We start from the raw sequence: 25,792 nt of genomic DNA on the forward strand, positions 1-25,792 counted from the left end.
GTAATTCGTATAAATTGTTTGATTGCATTCACATAAACCGTGTTTCCTTTTTTGTCTTTAGCCGAATTGCCTTTTGATCACCCTCTTCAGCCCTTCCTGGACTACTACACACAGGCTGAGCGCACTCTTCCTGCGCTCATTCAAATAAGGTCTATATTTAGATCAGAAATAAGCTCTAAAAATAACTGGGTAAATGTGACATAACTCAATGTGTGTGGCATTTCCCCTGACAGGAGAGAGTGGGATCAGTTCCTGGTTTCTGCCGAACACCGCGACGGTTCCTCGGTTCCTCCGGGCTGGGTTCTGCCCGACCCACCAGCCGACGACGTCTGGGCCACGGCGCTGGAGAAATAAAGATTCACCTGAGGAAACACGTTTGGCTGCGGCGCTGTGCGAACAGATTCAAGTGTCAGTTTTTTGCGTGAATCTCACGGAAACATTTCACCCCAAAACCAAAGAAACTGTACTTTTATAAAAGTTTTTATAGAAGTATTAAAAAATTTTTTTATTATTGTGACATTATTTTTACGCTTCGGTGCGTCTTACACACATTTATATCACAATTTTCATTTTTCCCAGTGATGCATATTTTTAAATTCTTATTGTTGCAATACTGAAAATAACACTAGTTAATCTACTTCAGAAATACTTGAATTGGATATATTAATTTGTTTTTTATTTATATTTTGTCATAGACTGGAAAACAAAAAACGACTAAAATGTTTAAATGATATATTGCGTGTGTGTGTGTATAAAATATATAAAATACACACACACACATATAAATTAACATTTTTGTTTTATTGAGGTATTATTATTGCTAAATAGCACACAGTGTTTGTTCATATCCATTGTTTTGCATTTTGATAAAAAAAAAAAAAATAGGAAAATTTACTTTAATTTTCATTAATACAATATATGAATAATTTATCTGCAAAATAACACCACTGCATTTTGATTGAGATTAATTCAGATGCACATGAAAAAGAAACTAGATTTTTGGAAATATTTGTTAAATATGGGAGTTATTTGTTTTTGCAAATAAAATGTTAATATATATATAAAATCACACAGACAAAAATCACACAGACCTTATGGTAATAATAATAGGGTTTGATCCTAAATTCAATAAAAATAATGCTATGATGTAAAGAATGGACTTGAGGTGAAATACACACTTTTTTTTTTTTATTTAATTTTTTTTTAAGGAAACTCAGTTTATTAGTTGTCCTTCAAAACACGTCACATGTTGTTTGGTGAAAACGGCAGGAGACTGATTACATCACATTGTTTATCTGTGGACCGCTTAAGACAATCAGGCTGATTGTGCTGTTTACAAATAATAACACCTCTAGGTACGTACAGATCAGACATGTTTATGTAATATTTGAGTAATGCTTTACTTGTCAAAGAAAATAAATGCGTTGGTTTTATAAATGTGGCTGCTTCGGGTTGACTTCCTGTAGGTGTGAGCGGCTGTGTGTGTGTGTGTGTGTGTGTGTGTGTGTGTGTGTGTGTGTGTGTGTGTGTGTGTGTGTCAGTGGATTAGAGGAGCGGAGGAATCGACACACAGCGTCACACAGAGACCAGACACACGCAGGAGACCCGGAGGTGAGTAAACATTCATCACCGCTAACTACTTTTAAGTAGAGTGTGTGTGTTAAATTGCTACTTTAATATTTAAAATTCTGTTTATTATTTTTTTTAGTTTGATAAAGTTGTTTAAAAATACATTTAATTACATTAATTTGGAATTATTTTAAATAAGGTCTATGCTTTTTGTTAAGTGATTATTGTCGTTAATGTCATAAGTTTAAACAAAGGCAGTTTGATTTCAGTGTAATATATGTGATGTAGGCTTTTATATATTTCATAAATGTTTTATAGTAATTAAGCATAGAAATATATAACCATTTATATGGGTATTACATAAAACATCATTTTATTATAAAAGGTGTTAGACATTTCTTACTGTAAATGCAGTATGTGATTACATTATTGCAGTGTTTTTAATATCTAAAACTAAATGAAAGTTTTTTTATATTATTTAGTAACACAATAAGCTATATTACGAATGAACCTGATACGTCTACATCATTTATTAATCTTAATGTCAACTTCAGTATTCACTAAAGCGTTATTTACAAGCCGTGTTTGTTAACATTAGTTAATGAACTGTGAACAAACTATGAATATTACTGTATTTTTATGAACTAACATTAACAAAGCTTACTAAACAGTGTAATAAATGTATTCTTCACTGATCATTCATCTTAGTTTATACATTAACTAATGTTAACAAATGACGCCTTATTGTAAAGTGTTACCCGTTATTTTTTATCCATTTCTTTTCTGTCAAGTCAAATTAAGCAAACTATGTTGGAAACACTACAATACAGTCCTATTAGTTAATGATTTATATAACATAAACTTACAACTATGCATCGTGATGTTAATTAAGAAATACAGCTGTTCATTGTTAGTTCATGTTAACCGCGGCCAATTAATTAATCACAACGACTTTTTGATTTTATTAATGCATTAATAAATGCTATAATGAGTAGTTCAGTGCACTTGCATTATACACACCTAAGAAAAAACTGGTAATATAATGTAAGATAACTACAGTAGGGGTAGGTTCATTACAGTTATTGTAATCGCTAATACGTACATAGTATGAGAAAGAGGACAGTATAAAAAGCGGTAATTAATGTAAGATATTTTTTAACTGTAGTACATTACATACAACTGATGTAGTTAAACTAACGTCACCTGATTAGTTTAGATATATTTGTTTGAGTAAGTTTTGAGCATCAAGGCATTGATATGCATGTATTCTGCATGCGTTTTAGGCAGAATACCGCGACTTATCGAACTTTCCATTGTTCTTTCGTGCACAAGAAGGAAAACAACTTAAGAACTTACCGAGCATCTGGCCGTTAAGACTCCTAAAACCTAAAACCATCTGGCGAAAAAGGCACATTGGGATCAGATCTGAGCATCTGTCCGAAGCGAAGAGCGTCAGCAGGCCGTCTGGTGCAGGACGCAGTCTTTCCATTGATGCTGGGCCGGGCTTTATGAAGATAACTGCTATTAGCTGTTTATTTAAGACCGACCATAACCAGTCTTGAGGGGGAAAAAGCATCACTTCTTCCAGTTTCTTAAATGTGTCACGTTTTACGGCGGTGACGTTGAGACGGTCAGGCGGTCGTGTCCCGGTAATCTTTAATCCCTAATCCTTTAGTCTCCTTGCTTTTGGGTAACAGGTAAACAAAAATAGAGAGGTTTCAGCCAAGCGTAGGACGCGTAGGTGTTTTTCGAAAAGCAAGAATTTGGGAAAAAACGACTAGCGACTAGTTTTTGCCTGTTTTTTTTGTTTACGCGTGATTGTCAAAAGATATTTAAAAGAAGCCTGTGATGCTCACCAATGCTGCATTTAATCGTTTAGAAATACAGTAAAATCGTTAAATATTATTACGACTTAAAATGCACGTTTTCTGTTTGAGTGTATTATAAAATGTAATTTATTCCTGTGGTGCAAAGCTGAATTTTTTGTGTCGATTCTTCAGAAATCATTCCAAGCTCTTGACAGATGGTGTACCTTTAAAACCTATAATGAGAGATCCGGGGCACAGATGAGGTTGGCTTGGCGTCAGACGTTTATTTTATTTGCCGTTTCTGTTTTCAGATAAGAGTGAAATGTCCTGTCTGGATGAGGTTCCCTTCAAGATCCCTCTGGGCTTTCTTGAGGATGCTAAAGAAGAGGTTGAGCTCGTCACAGCTTCGGAGATCACTCTGCCCGACTACCTGAAGATCCTGCAGGAAACCGAGGTCTGATGCTCTCTGAAATTCATGTTTTTTGGCCCGACGTTAGCAGTTGGCGTCAAAATGCATTTGTACCGTCAACAAATACTTTTTATGTAGTGAAACGATTGCAACTGTTCTTCTCCTGAGCCATTTTACAAATCAAATAGCTGGAGCCGAGGTGAATTTTAGTGAGTGTATGAAGTCACTTCATACTGGTGTATTTCTTTACGTACCGTTTGACCAGCTTAATACATTTGATCTTCTTTGTGAAGGGTGTATTAGATAATTGTCAGAAGGAAATGATTGAATCTGGAGCATGCAGTTTAATCCCATTGCTGTCTCATGGGGTACGATATTGAAACGAAATGAGTAAGATGTAAAAGACGCTTTATTTTACGGTTACACCTATTAGTTGCTTGTTAGCATGCACATTACTGGAATATTAGCTATTTATTATTGCTAATTAAGCATATAATAATTCCTTATTCTAGATCCCTAATCCCACATAATGCCTAAACTTAACAACTACCTCACTAACTATTAGTTAAGAATTTATTGAGAGAAAAAATGTAATAGTTAACAAGTGTTACCAAGCCTTAGACATTGATTTATTATTTTATGATTCATTGACATGTATATATTTTAAATGCGGCTTAAGCATCCCTTCACATATACTATTGCTTTGTGGTCAGTGAAAAATTTTAATTAAAAGTCTCTTGTACTCACCATTTATTTAATAAAAAATACAGTTAAACAAAGTACTATTGTTAAAGTTAATTTTACTGTTAATTTTACTAATTGAACTCTTTTCAATTTTTAGTATAAAGTATCTTTTATTCATTTCACTGATACGCTGCTCAAGAAATTATTATTATTATTATTATTATCGCTTAATATTTTTGTGAAAGCACATTTTTAATATAAATAAAAACCAAAAAAATTATTTGTAGCTCTTTACTGTCTTTGCTGTTACCTTTGATTAATTTGATGCTGCACAAAAAAAGTATAATTTTTTTAACAAATAACAAAAATGAGTGTACTTTATGTAGTCTCTATCACATTATGGAGAGAAGGCACCTCTCAAGGAAACTGTACTAATCCTAAATTACTGAATGTCTTCCTGAGATCTTGAAGAGCGTTCTCAAGAGCATCTGTGACTTCCATAAACTGCATTAGGCTCAATGTAATTTTTGAGCGTCCACCGATTGCAGCAGCCGTCAGCCTTTATGTAATTTTGACTGAGTGCAGGCTGTCACTAACAAGGTCATGGGAAAATACAAAGACATTTGTAACACGCTTTGGTGTAAGTGTATCCCCGCCACCTCTAACCCATTCCCGTTTGTGATTGCTCTATAATTACACTGACGTGTAATCTGTCTGCTGTTTTTTTTTTTTAGTCCAGAGTTGCGCGAACAACACGAGGACCAAGTCAAGAATACAGTATAATTGTATTTTTGATTTCGAAAGCCGAACAGCGAGGGTGAAAAGAGTTCTTGGCTCTCGGTATTCAATGGGATATTGTTGATGTAATCGTTACTGTAGATCCGCTGGGATAAAATGCCTAAAATTCCTAAGGGTTTGTGTGTCGCTGGTCAAGGTATTTGTAAAGAAAACATACTGCTTTCGGGGGTTGTTACGAGCTAATCGAAATAAGCTAATGTGAACCTTTTATGGCTGTGCGTTGAACCCGGGTTTCTGTAAATTCTTAGTCAATTGTCCCACGCCTGTCCAAGAACAACACTGTGTACCTGCCTTAGAGCACTGCATGCTCGATTTTGCGTTTTGGACTTGAATGGGATGCAAATTGTTGTGTAATATTTGGCTGGTGCTTCTCTTTCTCACATCTGTTTTGTGGTGCTCGATGATTCGTAATGCTGATAACGGCAGATGTTAATAATATTCCCGTAGCAGTAGCTCGGCATACATTTCGATGAGGTTTTATTTGCTAGTGAAGCTTGTGCGGCAAATCTTGCTTTATGAGAGCTATTCGATGCAGTATTTATGCAATTATTAGAAATTACCCCCAATCGTGTGCTTGCTTGTTTTGTTGGGGTTAATGGGGTTAAATTGGCCATTATACTGACACCTAGTGGCTTGGATGAAGAATCGCATAAAAGCTGAAGCGTTCCGTTACCAATGCCGTTGATGAAATGCATAGTTAGAAAAGGAGCTTTTACTGTAAAGCCTAGAAGTGTTGTCATTAATTTATGGATTTAAAAGTGTTATCAAAGCCCGTGGAGACAGCTAATGTCTATTATGTGTACTACTCGACTCTTTAAATCTGCAATTTTTAAAGCATTAGGCATTATGCACTTGCTGCCTTTAAAAATGCTAACTATAAAAATGTAGGCGTCATATGGACTAAGCGTTTGTGGATCACACACCAGCAGACTTTCAAGTCGTTCAGAACGTACCAAACTCGCACAGAGATTTATGACAATTTAAAAACAATATATGTGACTATGGACCAGTCTTAAGTGTCAGTTGTACCAAATTGGGATATATTTTTTGAAAGCTGATTAAATAAGTATGCCACTGATGTATGGTTTGTTAGGATACAACAATATTTGGCAGTGACACAACTATTTGAGTATCTGAGGGTGCAAAAATATTGTCTAAATGAAGTCCTTAGCAATGCAATTACATCATTACTATATATATATATATATATATATATATATATATATATATATATATATATATATATATATATATATAATGATAGGAAATACACAAATTATCTTGTATATCTTAAATTTTGACCCGTATAATGAAGGCTATTTTTTGGCAATTGCTACAAATATAATGGTTTTACGCTCCAGGGTCACATATTTATCTAAAATCAGAACAAAATATCAAACATGTCTGATATCCTCTGACTGCAGGACTCTTAGTCTGGAGCTTAAAAAAATGGGAAAATATGTACATCATACAGTATGTCATCTGCAGACTGGTTCTCATTTTTGGTAACTAACTTTGACTCAAATTGGGGCCAAAATTTGGCCAAAGGCTGTGTATGTATTTCAGGCTTAAGAGAGTTTTTCTTTCAAAAGTGTGTATATTATTTCTAGGATAATGCCATCAAAAGCATTTGTTTTCTGGTCTGTAGATTCCAAAAAAAGACATATCTTTAATTCAAGTAATAGGGTTGCATGTTAAAAAAATAAATAGTCTTTTTGTAGTCAGAGTAGGACTGACATGTTGGCCTCATTTTGATGTAGACTGGTCGTGTAAACCGCAAGTTATGGAAAACATTGTCATCAGATGATTGACTGGTGTGTGAAACTTAAATCCAAAGATGTCTCTCTTGTGTTTTGTTGTTTCAGTATGTCTTCAGCCTGGAGAACTGGGTTCTCACGGGTCTCCAGGGCGGCTATCCAACCCTCAATCCCCGCTCTTCCTGCGAGCTGACAGCGACCTGTCCTCCTTACTGGATGATGTTCAGCAGCCCTCAGGAGAGCAGGTTAGCCAGCCGCTGGAGCAGTGACTTCTGGGAACCCAACCCTCGTCCCCGGAGCCGCAGCTTAAACGCGGCCCACTACCGCACAATGAATGCTCGAGTCAAATTCACCATCTCTGACTCGGAAGATGAAGAGTTTACAGAAGAAGACAGCGCCGCCCTTGCTGACAGTGAAGCACAGTCCGGACAGGGTGGTTTGGGTTCACCAAGACAGGGACCAGGGTTGAAAGACTTGCACACTTGTGGGTCATCAAACTTCCTCAAGCTGCCTTCGCCTTGCAGCCTCGCCTCACAACACCGAGGGACGTCGTCTTCCTTCAGCAGACGTAACTCACCCAAAAGAAACTTCCAGAGGAGTCCGAGCTCCGCTGGTCGTACTAATGCATCTCCCACTGTCTCCCACAACAACTTGCAGCCTGAATGCATTGAGAGTCCCACCCTGAAGGTAAGACATTATCTTCAACCCTTGCAGTCTGCATCAGAGTCAATCACTTGGACATTTTTGTAGGCCAATCTGGATGTTTGCATCACCTTGGTCCCCTTGATGAAAACCCAAAAGGATTTTTCAGTTTGTGCTTTGGTTGTTTTGTGACCAACCGACGTTTATGATTATACAATTACACACTTTGTTTATAAACTTATAAAAAAGTCTAGAAGCCTAAATACATTTGGCAGAATTGAAAAAGTGTAGGCTGTAAATAAACTACACTACGGTTGCAAGAGTTCAACATCGCCATCGCTAAGCTCTTCAGTCTTTATTTAAAAAAAGCATTTCCCTGAAAGTAGTAGTTTGCAAGATAGTTTGCAAGAGTGTGACTATAAACAAACCGAAGCTGTGAAAGTAGACTAGTGAGTAGTTTTCTTTAGGCCTACGATTAGCTCTCCTCTCTTTTTATCTGACAAATCTTCGGAGTCGATCTCTCACTGTGTGACGGCCCAATAAGCTTTAACCAATGCAGTATGAGCTGTAAAGACAACTGACTTGTTCATTTCTCGAGTCCTCAGGTTTGAGTCGTTCATTCATCACGTGACAGCCCCATAAGCTTTTACCAATGCAGTATGATTCGTAAAGACAACTGATTAGTTCATCTCCTCGTCTTTTAAACTAATTCCAGTATAGAACCTATAGGATATTGCGCACCCGTGAATCAACATTGAACTGTTAGTAGAATGTCTAAAGTGGACTATCAAAACAAAAGGTTGCCATGTATTTTCTTGAAAATGTGAAAATATCTAGAGCAGGGGTGTCCAAACTCAGTCCTGGAGGGCCGGTGTCCTGCAGAGTTTAGATGCAACCCTAATTAAACACACCTGATCCAGCTAATCAAGTACTTCAGACATGCATAGTATATGTGTTTTAGCAGGGTTGAATCTAAACTCTGCAGGACACCGGCCCTCCAGGACCGAGTTTGGACACCCCTGATCTAGAGGCTGTGTTCACCACTGACCTCTATTTCAAGGATTTAACCAAAAAACTATTAAATGAATTTGGGACAATAGAACCACACATGCTAAAAACTGGTTCTTGGCCTTGCAAAAGTGACCATTTTGAAACTGCAAATTACAAATGGGACACCCTGTGGTCCTGTAGAATTCAAATACGTGCATAAGTTAGTCTTACTCCTATTGAGATGCCTGAATTCTGCCCAACATAATTGCGGCATGCAAAGGTAAACGTGGCCTTAAACCAAAGGTAATCCAGAGCCTCCAAAACACGCCAAACAACCAGAATGAAGAAGTGAAGTGAACTGTCACGGAGACCAAGTGTGACTTTTCAGATCTCCTGTTTCAGTATGACCTGTTGTTAATGCTAGGCAAAATAAATGTCCTCTTGCTTTTTGGTTGTCAGTGGGAATCCAATGTTATTCTTTTGGAAAAGCAAAAGTGGTTTTTCACCAACATATATGCACATATATATATCCTTCTCAGTATATAGATTTCACTACAAGTATGACCTGAAGTGCAATGAAGTACTAAGTGCAGCGAAACAAAAACATACACAAGGTTCATTTAAATGCCACAAGGTGTGGTTTAAATCGACTGCAACTGGCAGGTCATTAGTGGCTTAGTAACAATAAACATTTTTAGATAAACTACACTCCTCTTTACTGAACATGTTTGGGAAAGTTTTGATGTGCTGAAATTACAGTTTGTACTCTTTGGGAGCGTAAATGCAGACAGCCATGCACAGACAACTCATTTCTTTAATCTATTTACTAAATATTTTGTACGTCTACGAAGAAGGCCTTTTCCCAGTTGCCAGTTCACTGAAGTTTTTAATACCGCAGAGCTCTCAATAACAGTTGTCCTTAGAAGGCAACCGTTGGCCTTACTATAAATGGCTTTAACTGACAAGCCTCCAATAAGTCCAGAAAGGTATTTTAATCACTCGAGCAAGAGACATCAGAGTCCTGTCGGTCTTCCAGAAGCATTTAGTGATTTCTCACCACTTTCCTGAAGGATTCGTTGTAAATCCTGCGCTGATGTGTCCCTCTGTGACTGTGAGGTATTTTGTTGTTTCTCAGGAAACGACTGTCTGAACATCCCATTCAGTTCATTCAGATGTTAGATGTGAATGACTTCTGTGAAGCACTTCTCTCTCTTTCTCTTTTTTTGTTTGGTGCACATTTCTGCAATGTCTCAGAAGATGAACAAGCTAATAATAGCAAGTGCTAAGTCTTTCCCTGGAATCTTCCCAAGCTGCAACAAATTCGTCTGGATTAGCGAGTGGAAGTGCTCGGGAAACGTCTTTCTCAGCAAAGCTACGATTCAAGGTTATGCCTTTGTTGACAGTCCGATCCAACGCGTTATTAATGCTCATGACATCATCTCCTGCTCGGCCACACTGTCACGGTGCAATGAATGTGGCAGGGGGGTTGTAGTTTTTCATTACGTTTTTTTCATTTACGGTTACAGAGGGTTTTTTTTTAAACATGAACTGGGGAAAAAAAATGCAATGATTTTTCCACGAGTTTAATGACCTTTGCTGTTGTTTTATAACATGCCTATTTCTGTCTGCCTATTTCTTTTATTGATCACTGCAACTCGAGTGCTGAAACTCTTAGTATTTGAACTTTAGTATTTGAATGGCTATAACAGGGTCGCTTACAATATAAGCGAAACCTCAAAACTTAATGAAATTTGGTGAATATGTGCAGTGCATGATTTTGAAGAAGCATGCAAACTTTAATGGAGATTGGTCAATAGATGGCGCTGTAACAAGTTAAAAACTGCATAGCATTTCTATGGCAAATTAAAATGGTTTTTATCTTAGATTTAGATTAGATTTTAGAATTAGATTAGGTTACAGGTTCGCTAAGTAATATGCATTATATTTTATGCATTTTAGTCACCATCAAGTTCTATGGGTTTCTTTGTTGTGTTAATCGCAAAAGTAGATACTTTGAAAAATGTTGATAGTAGCCATTGACGTCCGTATGGAAAAATACTGTGGAAGTCAACGGCTAGACAGAATTTTCCTTTTTTGGGTGAACTGTAAGGTGCATTGAGTTAATTTATTTTTTACTTGATCTTTCTGTAGCTCAGCTGGTAAAGTGGCATTAATAACACCAAGAAATGCACATACTGATAAAATGCACATCTTGAATGCGTTGTAAATGGCTTTAGATAAACGAGTCCGCCCGCAAATGTTTTCCGACCATATTCAAAATGTTGTTTTAAAGTGTGAATCAAACCTTGCCCCAACAATAGTGTGTTTATGGTTGTAGATTTTCTCAGTATTGTGTTTCCTGCCCTCGTCTCTCAAGGGTACTGTGAACATGAGGCACTGTTGTTGTTTTTTCCAGGCCCAGGGTTCATCGTCCCCCCCGGCCCCATCACGGCCACTCAATTCCCACGCTGCCGTCCTGGACTCCTCGGTCGAGCTGCTCTCCGCTCTAAGCCCAGAGGAGAGGGAGCTGCTGGCGGCCGTGACCGAGCGGGGCTACCCTCTCCGTACGGCCATCATCGCCCTCCAGAAAACTGGCCAGCAGAGTCCAGAGCAGGTCAGTGAGGGAGATCCCTTACAGGGGGTCGGGGTGAAATAAGAGATGTAATGCTGAGGTTCTCCGCACCGTCCTTGGTGTATCGCGGGGGAAGGTCAATCAAAGTGTATGCTGGGTTACCAGTATAGTTCAGTTGCTAATGTGCGTTTATTAACATGCACTACGAATTCTTGACCTCATTTATCTTTCTCATAATCAGAAAAAAACTTTAGACCAGGTCTGAAATGCTATGTTCTAATTAGTCTTGTGAAATATTAGTCCTATATATATATATATATATGCATGTGTACTTTCAGTCTCATAACAGTATGTCCATGTCCATTGCATTTGTCCATCAGGTCACTGGAGAAGGTCTGTTTGAAAAGCACCTGCTGTTTTATTTAATTAGTTTTATCAGATACACGCTATTCATCCTGAAAACTTGAGTAACTTCAGAAATCCTTGGCAGGGATTTCACTCACGATCCCTGTGCGCTTCAGTTTCAGTGTCGCAGCAGAACATATGGTTTCATCCTCTTTTATCTGATTCTGGGTATGATGAGAACGAAAAACCAAAAATAGATACCAGATCCCCCTGAAGTTTCCAAAAATGAGCTTGTATCTAGTTCTCAGCATTACAAAGCTTCCCTCAGGAGAACACTCGAGTCATGAAGCCATGCTCGTTGGTAAATATCATTAACGTTGTCGGGCATTGTGGAAAAAATGACACTGAAGTTTATTTAAAAGGGTTTATGAGAAAAAGACAAATCTGCATTTGAGGACAGTGCAGCTGAATACAGCAAGAGAGGTCTGCCGAAGTAAACTTAGAAGATGCTCTGCATCATGCAAAGAGTTTATTTGCAAAAATGGATAACTCAGTTTTTTCATTGTGCATTTGAATTAATCTCCATCACACTGCAGACTGGGTACAACATACAGCTAACTAACACAATAAAACACATAACATGAAAAAAAAAACTGGTTTGTTTTTGCAAATAAAGTCAGCACATCCAACTTTTTCCTGACAAAAAAAAAAAAAATGTCTGCCACCATTTGTAAATTTTATGGCTATAACTCCCGGTCTCATCCTCGTCCAGCTATTTTTATCTGTATTTGCTAAAATGTATTGAAAATTGGTGTGTCCTATCTAGTTATTGTAAAGTATTATGTTAATTATGAACACACTGGTGTCTAGTACAGTTTTAGTGTTAACTGCATGTTATTATTTTCCTCATTATTTCCTTATAACGGCTCACCCATAAACTAACTTCTGCTTTCAGCAAAAAAGTGGACAATGTGGCTTGATTTTTAATAATAATTTAGTCTAATATTCATTTTTTACTGCCAATGATATCACATGCAGGGTTATTATAAATATATATATATATATATATATTATATATATGTATATAATATATATAATAACCCTGCATGTGATTTATATATATATATATATATATATATATATATATATATATATATATATATATATACTATATATATATACTGTATATGTATATATATGTATATATATATATGTATATATACTGTATATATATTTAATTATATATAAAGAATTATACACTTGTTTGTAACTAATCTTTATTAAATTAATAATAATAATTAGTAGTAGTAGTATAATTATAATATTATTTTTTAAATGTACGTGTAAATTATTATTTTATTGTTATCAACCTCAATTAGTTTATAAATAATGATAAAGAAAATAATGATTTATTAATTTAATATCAAATGCCACGTCTCTCATCTCATGAGTGCATTTCCACCAATAATGAAGCATCGTAGTCATTAGGAGTTAGTTTTCCTGTCCTAAGCTTACATTGGATCATTGGATTGCTTGAAAGCGTGTTGCTTGTTGATGTGTCTGTGAAGTCGCCCACTGACTAGCCAGCGAAGCCTGATTATTTTATGTTCAGCTGTATCCTCGGCTGCCCAGTGAGCCGCTCAGCATGACATCAGACAGCCGGTCGGGACGGATGATCAGATTTGAATCGGCAAAGCTCATCTTGTTACACAGATTAATCAGACCAGCCGCTCCTCCGTGACTCTTATCCACACGCTTCTCACGTTTCGCGCCGTTCCTCTTTCCGTCCACCTCGACGTCTACACTTACCGTGAGTTATGATAGCTCACGTTCATCTAATCTAGTCTCTCACGGCTATGACGAGGTACCGCTGTGTCAACAGCGCGCCCAATTAACCAGATCAGTTGATCTAATGGTTCAGTGTTAGGCGATGGAGTGCTGGAGAATCTCAGAGGGCTTTACTTCAGTCAGGTTCCTGCAGTTAAAGTGATGCATGTCGTGTAGCGTTTGCGTTCGTGTACAGATTGTTTGTTCTCTTGCAGATCATGAGTTACATGGTGGCGTGTGATCGGTTGTGTGAACTCGGCTATGATGAAGCTCAGGTCGAAGAAGCGCTTGAGATGTTTCAGAACTGCGAGACCAAGGTATGCAAGAGTTTTTTCATTATTCATATAATGAATCAGCCTCTCGAGCTCACCAAGGATGCATTTATTTAATCAAAAATACAATAAAAATAGGAAATATTTTTACAATTAAAAACAACTGTTTTATATTTGAATGTAGTTTAAAATAGAGTTTATTCTAGTGACGCAAAGCTGAATTTTCAGTGTTCAGTTCTGATTATTATTCATGTTAGAATACAAATGCTTCGTATTTTTGATGAAACAGTAGTTTTTTTTAGAATTCTTCGATAAATAGAACATTTAAAAAAAATGGAACATTTTATATCACTGTGTTTTTATTGATTCCTTGCTGAATAAAAGCATCGATGAGTCGCAAAGCATTTAAATGTAAGCGTATATTGCGTATTTGTTCTTCTATTTTAGGCCGAGGAGTTCCTTCACCTTCTCGCTCAGTTTCATGAAATGGGCTTCCAGCAGAACGCCATCAAAGAGGTTCTTCTGGTGCATGAGAACCACAGAGAGCGAGCGCTGGAGGAGCTCATGACCCGCGTGGCCTGATCCCATCCGTGTGTTATGGGAATTAGTGAATGCAGTGAATTAGCTGAGATCAAGGTTTGCTCTATTCAGCAAGCTCGTATAGCCGTTGCTTGTTTATCATATGCCGCGCTGTGTTTATTCGTTGTGTGTTCTAGACATGTGTTGAGGCCTTTGGGAAAAGCACAATTTGACAGTCGACATAACGCTTTCATAGTGTTTTCTCTAGCAATAAACCTTTGTTGCTTTATTTATTGAAATGTAAACTCTGATATTTATGTCTTTTTTTTTTTTATTGGAATTCATAAAATTATGACATTTTTAAAAAACTGTTAAGCCGGTTATGTAAGGATTTTTTTAATGTCATATTCATATTTCCAGTTTCTATATGGTGCCTCCATTTCCCAGCATCTGAAAACCCAAGGTGAGACGTGTAGTTTGCACGGTTTCTGGTTTGTATTTATCTAAATGTTTTTTGTCAGCCGGAACCCTTTGACATGAAATATTTAAGTACGCAAGATAAGATTTTAAGGTAATATTTCACAATTTGACAAGACATTTGCATATTTATGGTGCTCTGATGTTGATTAATGGTCAAATGACGTGCAGGAAAAACCAATAAAATATCTCATCACTTCGTACATGTTTTATTTCAGCTATTTTTTATTTTGCAATCAAACGATACATTGGTCAAGTTATTACATTGTAATTTTGGCATATATATTGTTATTGTAATTTGATCATTTCATAAGTATGTACTACTGATACAACCAGGCAAAAGAACAAAGAGACGCTCAATGATAGAAATAAAACAATACATTTTATATTATTATTTTAACTAATTTTAAACAATCATGGAATTCCATTTCCGCCACTGAAAAAAATATAATTAAGACTTTTTATCTCACAATTCTGACTTCATGCATTTTATTTCTCAGGATTGCAAAGAAAGCAAAGTCAGATAAAAAAAAAAAAGTTGCAATTATTTTATTTTTTTTATTCAGTGGTGAAAATGGCTTCTATAATAAACAATAAAAAGACTACTTCAGAGATTAAATAATACGATTAGTTTTATTGTTATTTTAGTATTATATTTATAATTACTATTATTATTAAAACTATACTAATGTAATAATACAAATGGTTTTGTTACAATACTCAATTTTTTATGACATATTACAATTCATTTTGTCATTTTTGAATCTTCATTTTAGTAATGAAATTATGTAAAGAAGAAGTGTGCCTAATTAAATTCGGGTAAATTAAATAATTAAAATAATTTTAGTTTTGTTTCAGCTGCAGACTTATTACTTTAGTTTTCCATTTCATGTATTCAGTTAATTATTACGTTTTCATCAACGCATAAAACCTTGTTCAAGAAACCCATATATATATATATATATATATATATACATACATATATATATATATATATATACACACACATATATATATATATATATATATATATATATATATATATATATGTGTGTGTATGTGTATATATATATATATATATATATATATATATATATATATATATATATATATATATATATATATATATATATATATATATATATATATATATACATATACATATACACAAGCTAAAAATGTTTGCGTTTGGATAATGCATTTGCATGATCACTCAAAGCAAAATTACAATTACTACTCAGTATGAAACTTCAGGCAAATATTTGAAAGAAAATCGAAAACTAGACAATAATACCCACGCTTCATTGTTCTCGTTTCCTAAAATCTGTGAAATCTGTGCGAGGCCAACACATGCTTTCATTTGTCAGTTTCACTTTGGAATTTGTGAACATTATTATATGGCATAGTTCCTATAAAATGTTACCTTCAGTGTCAAACAACTGCCAGACATCATGAGCGAATAGCGAAGCCCTGCCAAGATCTATAGATTCTGTTGTTAGGCTGCCAGAGGCTGGACACAATGTTTTCATTGTGGTAACATGATTAGTTATCAGTGTGTCTTCAGGTTCCCATGTAATGAGCGGACCTTCTACAATAGTTACGAAAGCTTGCAGGAATGTCTGGATATGATTTGAGCGTTTGAACAGTCAACGAGTCGCCGCGCTGGTTTACGCTCTTGCCGGTTTATGAGGTCATAAATGATTGTATGAATAAAGTATCGTTTCTGATGATCGTGTTTCTCCTCCCAGCTGATCTTAAACTTTTTTTCTCACAGTCTTCAAGGTTCTTGAGGCCTTATCTGACCCCGGCGCTTCTGGTATGGGTACACCAGGGATTGAGTTTTACAGATGGCGTGATTGATATAAAAACAGGAAATGTTTCTGTACTTTGGTCTTACGTTGCCATGGCAATGTAGGTTTGTAAAGATACTGCATAAAGAATTACTGATAGCCATCATTTATTTCCAAATATGTTAACAACCTCTCAAAAGTTTTTGCATTAAACTGATCAAACGTAACTAGTGCTATCAAATGATTAATCGTTAATAAACGTTTATTTACATAATGTTTGGTAACTGTGTATATTTATTATGTATATACGTGTACAGTATATATTTATGAACAGAAAACATTTCTTAAATATATACATGCATGCATATACATAATAAACACGCATTACACACACGTATGTTACAAAACCTTTTATTTTGGATGCGATGAATTGTTTGACCGCACTAAAAGTAACATTTAAAAGGTGACGTTTGTCTTTTTCAAATAAATGTTATAAATGCTAATTAAAAATTTATTCGATTTTAAAATATTTTAAAATAGAAAACAGCTATTTTAAATGATAATAAAAATGTACAATATTACATTTTTTTTATTGTATTTTTGATCAAATAAATGAGCACAAGATACTTTTGAACAGTATTGCACAGAAAAAAAGAAAGTAAAGTAATTTTTGAAAATTTATTGGATGTCCAGTACAAGGTGTAAGTATTCAAAAGGTCAGGATATCAAATATTATGTGAGGATAATTCCTCTGAAAATTTAGAGTCTTAAGAATTAATTATGAGCTTTTATGTCTTGCATTCAACTTTTGAGCAGTGCCTTAAAATATTAGAGGCATTGAACTAATATCAAATTAGCTGAAATTGTAGGAATCCGTCGTTGCGTAAATATTATCGCTATTATAAATAAACTCAATCGACACAATGTACAGAAGCACTTGAGTTGAGGCCAGAGAAGATCTCGACTCCATTATCTTTCTTTTGTAAAAGCAGTCTGCTTTGCTTTGGCAGTCTCAAGAGGGACGTCCACATGGAGCCGACTCTTGGAAATCCAGTCATTTGTTTTTTTGTTCTCCATTTATTGTCCTCGATGGCGTATTCCACCGTCGCTCTGCGGTTCACCGTGAACACAGAGTTGCCTCGCACCACCGCGGTAAACAAAGCCCCCTTACTGTTCTCGTACTGCCCGGGCATGGCCGTCCACTGACCCGAGGTCAGGTTGTAACAGTCCATCACGCATCTCAGAAAATCATCAGATGGGCCATTCCTCACGAGGTACAGATTGTCCCTGTGGGCCACCATGCAGTGTCCGTAACTTTGATGCCGAACGAGTTTCGTGATTAACACCCATTCGTCTTTGCTTGCGACGTACTCGTAAATCTCAGTAGCGTCTTTAGGCTTCCAAAGGCAGATGAAAAGTCTTCTCATGGCTTTGGCGCAGGCCACGGTGGACGCAGGTCTTGGAAGATGAGCAGCGAAGCTCCAGGTGTCCGAAGAGACTTTGTACCTCTCCACAGAGGACATTACGGTCTTCTCAAACTCTCCGCCGATGACATAAAGGTCGCCCACGTGGCCTACCAAAGTACAGTTGTAGCGAAGTTGCTGAGGGCTGGAAAATGTGCTCCAAGTGTCTGTAGAAACATCGTAGCAAAAACCGGAATCAACAACTTTATTGGAAATGTCGTAAACTCCTCCGACAATGTAGAGCTTGTTGTCTAAAACCGTAACTCCTGCCATGGTTGTGCTGGCGTTGAGAGGCAGGTGAGTAAGAACCTTCCAGTCTTTCTCATCCTCATCGAGGTAGCAAACGGTCCTCATGAAGTCCTGCAGTAGCTTGATGGTTGGCGAATGGGAGCCGACTGTGACGTATGTGCTAGGAACAAGACACTCCACATATTCAATCAAATCCTCCGGCAGGCACTTTGCGTCTTCTTTGAGGTCCGCGTACATGTCGCGAACGAACAAAGCTGCGCTTTCGAAAAGCTTCAATAAGCCAAAAGTGGCCGCTGTGTGATACATTAGAAGACAGTTGTCTGAATCGATAACATCTGTGAGATGCTCGGTTAAAAGCTCTATCTGAAGGAACGCGGCACATTGGATGGCGTCAACAATTTCGTCGGCGCTCAACATGGGTCTTTCGCCGTGTATCACTCGGAGGGCCACCAGGAAGCCACGAGCGCTCGGCACCTGAAGACAAATCTCGTCCTCCGTGCATTCCCTCATCCCAGATTGGAAAAGGGCTCGAAAGTATTCACAGTGCTGCTCCAGGAGGCTCCTGTCCAACGTAAAAAGACTTTCGCCACATCTCACTTTCACCATTGTTCTCGCGGAGGCCGTCGGCTGGTGATGCGACTTCCTCGCGTCGACCTCTGAGCCGGCACAGCTGCTCGTTTCCATCAAGTTACCTCCTGTCATTTTCCCACTTCTGAAAAGTCAAGCCTGTCTCTGAAGACGTTAACCGTACCACTGAATGTCCATGATGTCTTCTAAAGCAAGGCAGATGCGTCTGAGCGAGTGTGTAGTGTTTGTATTACTCCTAACAACTACAAGAATAGAACCGGCTATACATAGAAGTGAAAAGCGTGGCGGCATTATGCTGCTAGCAAAGCAGTGGCAGATAGCCATTGCTGTAGAGGGCAGCCGTCATCATGGTTATTTATTACCTTTTGTTCTTGGCAGGCATTAAAAGCAGGCTGAACATTTCATCTTCTCCTTTTGATGAGCAGGTGAAATGCCTAAAGCTGTAACAATGGTATGCCTGTAAGGGTCGGTCTTTGTTGTGGGTCAGCATTCCAGGTGAACATGTGAGCGCTCAAAATAAAATCTGAATTGAAATAAAAAGACATAGTTCTACTGCAAGTGGGGGATACCTTCAAAAGCATAGTAGTACAGATTTCAGACAGTAGACCATTTATTTGTTATATTGTGGCTCCAAATGATATACATATTATAAAATGTATATGGAAAAATATTATAAATGTTTTAGAAATGCTACTTTAAATAGGCCATGTCTTTCGCACTATGAGTAAGTCATTTAACCTCAACTTTTAAAATACTTGCAACACTGATTAACTCCCCTAACGTTTAATTTAATAGTTGTTAGAAAGGTGCTTTTACCCACTTTTGTATATAAGCATATGGCTGAAACTTCCGCTTCATAGGTAAATAAGGAGCAGAATAACAATGTGAGGAAACAGTGCACTACAAACCAGTTTGGTTTTAGACGGACTCATTTTCAATATCAAGCAGCAAAACAAACCGTTATGTACAGCTAAAGATAGCTAGACGCGGATGAGACCGGAAACTAGACTTTTTGAAATGGCCGCGGCTGATTTTTCGGCAACAAATTGGTGAATAAAACATTTAGAAAAGAAATAAACAGTTCCTAGTTGAAACTGACTATCATGGTATGGCTAACCATTGATTTTTGGCAACAAACAATATAGAAAATATCTTCTTTTATGTCTAACCGAAGAAACTTGGAGCAACGTGACGGTAAGTAACCCATAACAATGGCAATGTTTATTTGCTGTTCAAAGAGGATTAAAAAATTCCACAGTTTGTCGACAAACGTTAATTATCATGTTTGATAACGATCGATCTTGACCAAAATTACTAAACGCCGCCAGTTACTAAACTTACTAAACTTCGACAGTTTAACGAGCCGTCGAATTAATTGTATAAGAAATTTTTTATTTATTTAAATTTTTTTATATACATTTGGGCCTTTTATTACAGTAAAAAACAAAACTTACAAAAAAAGTTGTTGTTTTTTTATCCACAAAATGTTCTGTTGTCTATTGTGTAACCATGGGAACAATATAGCGAGCACTTTTCTTTCATTTGGGACCATTTACTGCTAAATGTTTGACTTAACTAAATGCTGTTCTTATTTACCATTTAACTGGAACATTACAAATGACTAATTTTCAGTGTTTTGTTTAAAAAGCCTTTAAGTCGTTATGTTATGAGCGTCAAAAAAAATCCCTCTGCAAAGTCCTCTCTGAAGTTATTGAATAATGGGTGAAGGGAAGGGGGTTGATTCAATCTTGTACAGTATGGGCTTTCTTTTTATGTTCACAGGAGGCGGATCCACTGTTAGTGTGCCCCAGCCCACCGAACCAGAATATCGCAGCATTTCCCTGCTCCTTCCCCTCTCTCCACATCCCCTCCGAGCGCAAGCCGCCTCTGATGCCCTGGGAAAAAATAAGAAAGCAGTCTAGCAATCTCGGACAGACGTGCGTCTGAGTCTTCTGCGGTTGTGGACATGTCGTTTCTGCTGAAGTGTAAGGCTGTCCAGCTGTCCTGCAGCTGGTGAGTATCGGGCGTCAGCATCATCCAGGTATGAACTGTGGAGATCAAAGCACCTTTGCACTGTCTCTGACGGGCTGTTTGAGTCGGATTTGCCTTCTGGTGCGTTCATTCTTCTATCTCGCCCCGTCTACAGAATGTCTCTGATGTTTGGGAAGGCAAGAACTTGCAACATTGTCACAGTCCCAGAGCATGAGCCCTCGGAATGTAACATAGTGATCTTGGGAGCTATGGGATCTGGAAAGTCAGGTAATGCCGCGTTTTTAATAACAAATAGAGTTTATTATGCTTTGGTCATGACATTTCCTTAGTGTGTGCAGTGCATAAAAATTTTTGGGTAGCAGGGACAAAATTAATGCATTGTAAATTTTTATTTTCTTATATTCTTATCCTGTTGCATCTAAATTATTGCGTCAGAATTTAACGGACTGTATCTGTTAAGCATTGCATTAGCTTTTATTAAAGAATGTTATGCTATTGTTATGCATTGCAAGTTGTTTTGAATTTGGCATTTTCCTGCATGTATTCGTATTCAGTTGTATCTGAATTATTGTATTCGATCTTAACCGACTGCATCTGTTGGTAGTGATTTTATTAATGAATGCTGTTCTGTTATATGCCGATGATATGATATGGATTTCCTTTCCCCATACTGAGATTTGTTTTTAAGTAAAATGCTTTGAAAAAGCTAAAAGTGTCCCATTATCCCGTTTGGGATGCTCTCTCTTACGTAATTGAACTTAGACTTACAGGAAGTTTGTCTGTCCCCCGCAGCACTTACAGTGAAATTCCTCACGAAGCGCTTCATCAGTGAATATGACCCAAACCTCGGTGAGTTTCCCGTCTTTTACTGTCGTCACAGAGGATGTAACCAAATATCGAGGGGAGTTTAAAGATGAAAGTTTAACAAAAAAAAAAACGGTAATGAACGACCGAACATCTGGGTATACTGTAGAAGAAGACACTCTCCTCCATGTCTATGGTGATTATGGTTTTAAAAAAAAAATCAATCAGTCAATCATGCAGATTATTTTTACCTTACTCAAGCATTAACTTCAGGACTGTTTAGTTTCATACAGATATAATTAAGGGCGACTCGGATGCATAGATGGCTGGCTTTAAAACCTAAAAGGATTTTACTGGGAGACATAAAAGCCTTCGTTTTCATTCCCATGTTTTTTTTCCCTTGGCAGAAGATGAAAAGCCGAGGCTTATACCGACAGTTTTTACTTTACTGAAATGACAAGCTTGACTTTTGACTTTGTCTTTGCCAAACCACTTTAAAACTCGCGTCGTGAGTCCTTTTCCGACCCACCATATATTTCTTTCTTCAATGTGTCCTTTGTAGTCATATCACGTTTTGTTCAAATGAATGTTTTTCAAGAAATCGTTCTAGAAAATATTAATCGAACGAATTATAAAACGCGCATGGATGTCAGGAAATGAGATCGTCTTTTTTTGGGGGAGGAGTGAATGAAAAGAGAGGCATGCAACTGTCATGTGACTTAATCTGAAGCGCAGTGTTTCTGTGAATGCCACTTAGTCTAAATAAACACCTTTTCATATTCAGAAGATACCTATTCTTCAGAAGAGGTTGTAGACCAGCAGCCCGTTCTGGTTAAAGTGATGGACACGGCTGATCAGGTAACGATTGTCCTTTAATGATACGCTTCTTAGTGCAGATTTGATCGTTTCATAAAGGTGGATGTTTTACTTTCTCGTAATGGAAGTTTGTTGCATAACCTCGGCAGCTTTACGGCATGCGAACAAATCCGTCTTTATTTAAATCAGGATGGACCAGTCAACTGTGAGCGCTATTTAGGCTGGGCCAATGCCTTCATCATTGTGTACAGCATTGACAACCGGAACAGCTTTGAGGCCTGCCGGCGTTACTTGGAGACAGTGACTCTGTACTCAAAAGGCCTGCAGCCAGAGGCTCCTGTCGTTCTTTTAGGGAACAAGGTGGACATGGAGAGATACAGGTGAATTAAGCATCCTTTTTTATTACATTTCAATTATAACTTGAAAACTTAATTGAAATTTATTCCCTCTCAAGACATCCGAAAATAGGTGAAATTAGATGAAATTTAGCATGCATCGCTTGCTCACCGATGGAGCCTGTGCAGTGAATGGGTGCCGTCAGAAAAAGAGTCCAAAAAGCTGCTAAAAACATCACAATATTCCAGACGTAATCCACACCACCCCAGTCCATCAGTTAATGTCCTGTAAATTGAAAAGCTGCGTGTTTGTAAGAAACAAATCCATCATTATATGGATTATATGGTTCTTGTAACTTTAAACTGTTAAAAAAAAACACACATTCATAATCCATAATATCGCTTTTTCCAGTGAAAAAGCTGCAAGCATTGTCCTCTCGCATCAAAATCCGCCGTCATATTTGTTTAGGACTATTTGAGATTATTTTCACACGCTTGAGCCGCGCGTATTTCTCTCTCGATTCTGACGAGACAACTTTTTCTCTGGAGGAAACAATAGAGGACTGATATTTGGAAGCAAGTGTAGTCGAAGTTGAAAAGTCTTGATGGATTAGTTTATTAGAGCGTCGTGGATTATCGTGATGTTTTTATCAGCTGTTTGGACTCTCATTCTGTCAAATGTTAATTCCAGGGTGAACTATTCCTTTAAGCGTGAATCTTAAACAGCCAAATTTCCTGCGACAGAGTGTGCGACAGCCAAAACACTAACCAAGCATAGCAGGAAATAGTACATTTACATAGTTGCATGAATGTCCTTTTGTTAGTTTAACTGGAAGAACATACGACCTGTGACTGGCTATAATTACAACAATTACGCTCAGTACCACCGCAAGTTATTTAGATTTCAGTTTTTCACGACCCTAAAATGTTTAAGTAAGGATTTGATTGGTCCAGGAAAGGACCATTTATCGCCTTTATGTTTTCCTTTCATTACGCAAACACAGTGCAGGATTTATGCAGTATCATACTTAAAATGACCATAATACAGCTGGACTCGATCAAATCTATCTATTTATGTAACCGCAGAATTACGTGTGCTTCTTTGCCAGCTGCTCTTGACATAAAAGCTTTAACTGCTCATCCCGTTTTTTTCGTTGTGCCATTCCTATTATATTACAGAGTGTCTTTAACTCTTTATTGTGCAATTTTACTTAAGGCTGTAGTTATTGTGTGCACAATTTTTTTTTAAATTTGGATTGTTTTGTTTTTATCTATTTTTCTGCTATTTCTTTTTAGTATTTAGTCTTAAACTTCTCTGACAATTCTCTTATGCTTACCAAGGTTGCATTTATTTGATATAAAATATAATAAAAGCAGTAATGTTGAGAAATATTATTATAATCTAAAACATCTCTCTTCTCTCTCTCTCTCTCTCTCTCTCTCTCTCTCTCTCTCTATATATATATATATATATATATATATATTTGTTTATTTTATTATTATTTTTTTTTTTTTTTTTTTTTATTCCTGTGATCAAATCTGAACTTTCAGCATCACTACTTCAGGCTTTAGTGTCAAGTAATCTTTCAGAGATCATAATGCACTGATTTGCTCGAGAAACTGTTTTTATTATTACTGTTTTTATATAAGTGCCCATTTTATGGGTTATGAAAGGTTCATATTTTGTTTTTTGGGAATCCCAAACAACAGGTTGACATGCATGCAAGGTCAAAAAACACTTTCATTTTCTTATAAAATGCAATATTTTTTTAAATGACTCCAATTCGTTCAATTATTAATTTTTCCGAACCCCTCCGGTGATCGGTCGATTTCATTTAAAGCAGCGTTTGCAAGCTTTTACAGCTCCAAAAGTGGCACCTAGTGGCAAAGGATGAATTTACATTTTCAATCACATCAATAACCAACAAGTGGGTGGACAATATGTTTCATTTTGACGTCAACATGAAACGGCTTGGAACTCATTTAAAAAAAACGACTAATTTCAATGATTCGACTCTTTCTTTTGAGAGACAATGACGTTATACATTTGTTCGTTTTCACATTTAAAGCTTTGCAGGATGTTTTAATTCGCTTACAGCTTAGTTGCACGCTGCATAAAAAGCTCATTTACAACAATTACGTAATATTGTCTATATATATATCATTTTCATTTCTAAGCGATGTTTTAAACCTTTTACAATGCATCTTTTTTTTAGACAGGTGAGCAAGGCAGACGGTGCAGCTCTGGCCTTGCGCTTCGGTTGCCAGTTCTTCGAAGTTTCCGCCTGCTCTGACTTTCTGTCCGTTCAGCACATCTTTCACGAAGCCGTTCGGGAAGTGAGGCGAGAGACAGAGAAGAGCATCCGTCCGCTCTTCATCAGCGAAGACAAGTCTGCCATCAGCCTCTCCTCCGCTCCTCCGCTCACCGCCTGCTATAAAGAGCTGCCCGCCCCGGCCACCGCAAAGCTGGTTACGGTGAAATCCTCGAGAGCTCAGAGCAAACGCAGAGCCCCCACGCTCACGCTGCTCAAGGGCTTCAAGATCTTCTGATGCGAGGATGCCCTCTTCTGACACTCTAGAGGATCTACAAGAACCGATGCTCGTTTTTTTTATGTCGTATCAGCTCATTTGGAATTAAAACTAACAGGATCTGAAGAATTTCAGCATCTCTCACATTGCCTGAGAAAGCGGTAACTATGAGAATGAACTAAATATGCTAAATATATCATGGATGATTATTCTGTTTTAATTGGTGATCACTGTTTTTTGCACCGGAATTATACTTGTATTTATACTTTCCACGTAATATATTAATTTCAGAGAATCAACTTGGTCGTTTATTTTTTATACACATCAAAACACAAAACCTAATCATGCGCAGAATACCAAAGAAAGAGTCAAAATAAACACCTTTATTTTTATTTTAAACTGATAAAAAGTAATGTTAGTGTTGATTAAACATTGAAATGACCGTGTGTGTTGTAGTGCATCACATGACAACAAGTGAGAGATATAAATTGAGAATGTAAATATTTGATTTAATCCATATTAATGTTTCATACAATTAGTTATGGTTTAGAAAAAGT

General features: G+C 37.0%; 4 protein-coding genes across 4 annotated transcripts in view; 3 read left to right on the top strand and 1 right to left on the bottom strand.

Annotated features, from left to right (window-relative positions):
- Window positions 1–519, top strand: part of pdcd7 (programmed cell death 7) — a 4,674-nt gene extending 4,155 nt beyond the window's left edge. Inside the window, exons 4-5 of the mRNA XM_043245440.1 lie at window positions 62–149; window positions 234–519. Of these exons, the coding sequence (XP_043101375.1) occupies window positions 62–149; window positions 234–354 (209 nt within the window). The 3' untranslated portion in view covers window positions 355–519. The remainder of the gene's footprint in view (window positions 1–61; window positions 150–233) is intronic.
- A 399-nt stretch (window positions 520–918) lies between these two features.
- On the top strand, window positions 919–14,868 carry ubap1lb (ubiquitin associated protein 1-like b). The gene is made up of 7 exons (XM_043245441.1): window positions 919–1,355; window positions 1,467–1,611; window positions 3,689–3,831; window positions 7,134–7,712; window positions 11,074–11,271; window positions 13,617–13,718; window positions 14,121–14,868. The coding sequence occupies exons 3-7, from the start codon at window positions 3,700–3,702 to the stop codon at window positions 14,253–14,255; spliced, it is 1,146 nt and encodes a 381-aa protein (XP_043101376.1). The 5' UTR covers window positions 919–1,355; window positions 1,467–1,611; window positions 3,689–3,699; the 3' UTR covers window positions 14,256–14,868.
- A 2,223-nt stretch (window positions 14,869–17,091) lies between these two features.
- kbtbd13a (kelch repeat and BTB domain containing 13a) lies at window positions 17,092–19,608 on the bottom strand. Its single transcript, XM_043245350.1, has one exon. It carries the CDS (start codon window positions 18,871–18,873, stop codon window positions 17,371–17,373), a length of 1,503 nt encoding a protein of 500 aa, XP_043101285.1. The 5' UTR covers window positions 18,874–19,608; the 3' UTR covers window positions 17,092–17,370.
- Window positions 19,609–19,817: 209 nt separating this feature from the next.
- Window positions 19,818–25,530, top strand: rasl12 (RAS-like, family 12). Its single transcript, XM_043245354.1, has 7 exons — window positions 19,818–19,953; window positions 20,542–20,800; window positions 20,906–21,018; window positions 21,544–21,600; window positions 22,340–22,413; window positions 22,561–22,751; window positions 24,923–25,530. The coding sequence occupies exons 3-7, from the start codon at window positions 20,907–20,909 to the stop codon at window positions 25,254–25,256; spliced, it is 768 nt and encodes a 255-aa protein (XP_043101289.1). The 5' UTR covers window positions 19,818–19,953; window positions 20,542–20,800; window position 20,906; the 3' UTR covers window positions 25,257–25,530.
- Window positions 25,531–25,792: the final 262 nt, after the last annotated feature.

The sequence above is a fragment of the Puntigrus tetrazona genome, chromosome 7 (assembly GCF_018831695.1).
Source record: "Puntigrus tetrazona isolate hp1 chromosome 7, ASM1883169v1, whole genome shotgun sequence".
Classification (NCBI taxonomy): Eukaryota; Metazoa; Chordata; class Actinopteri; order Cypriniformes; family Cyprinidae; genus Puntigrus; species Puntigrus tetrazona.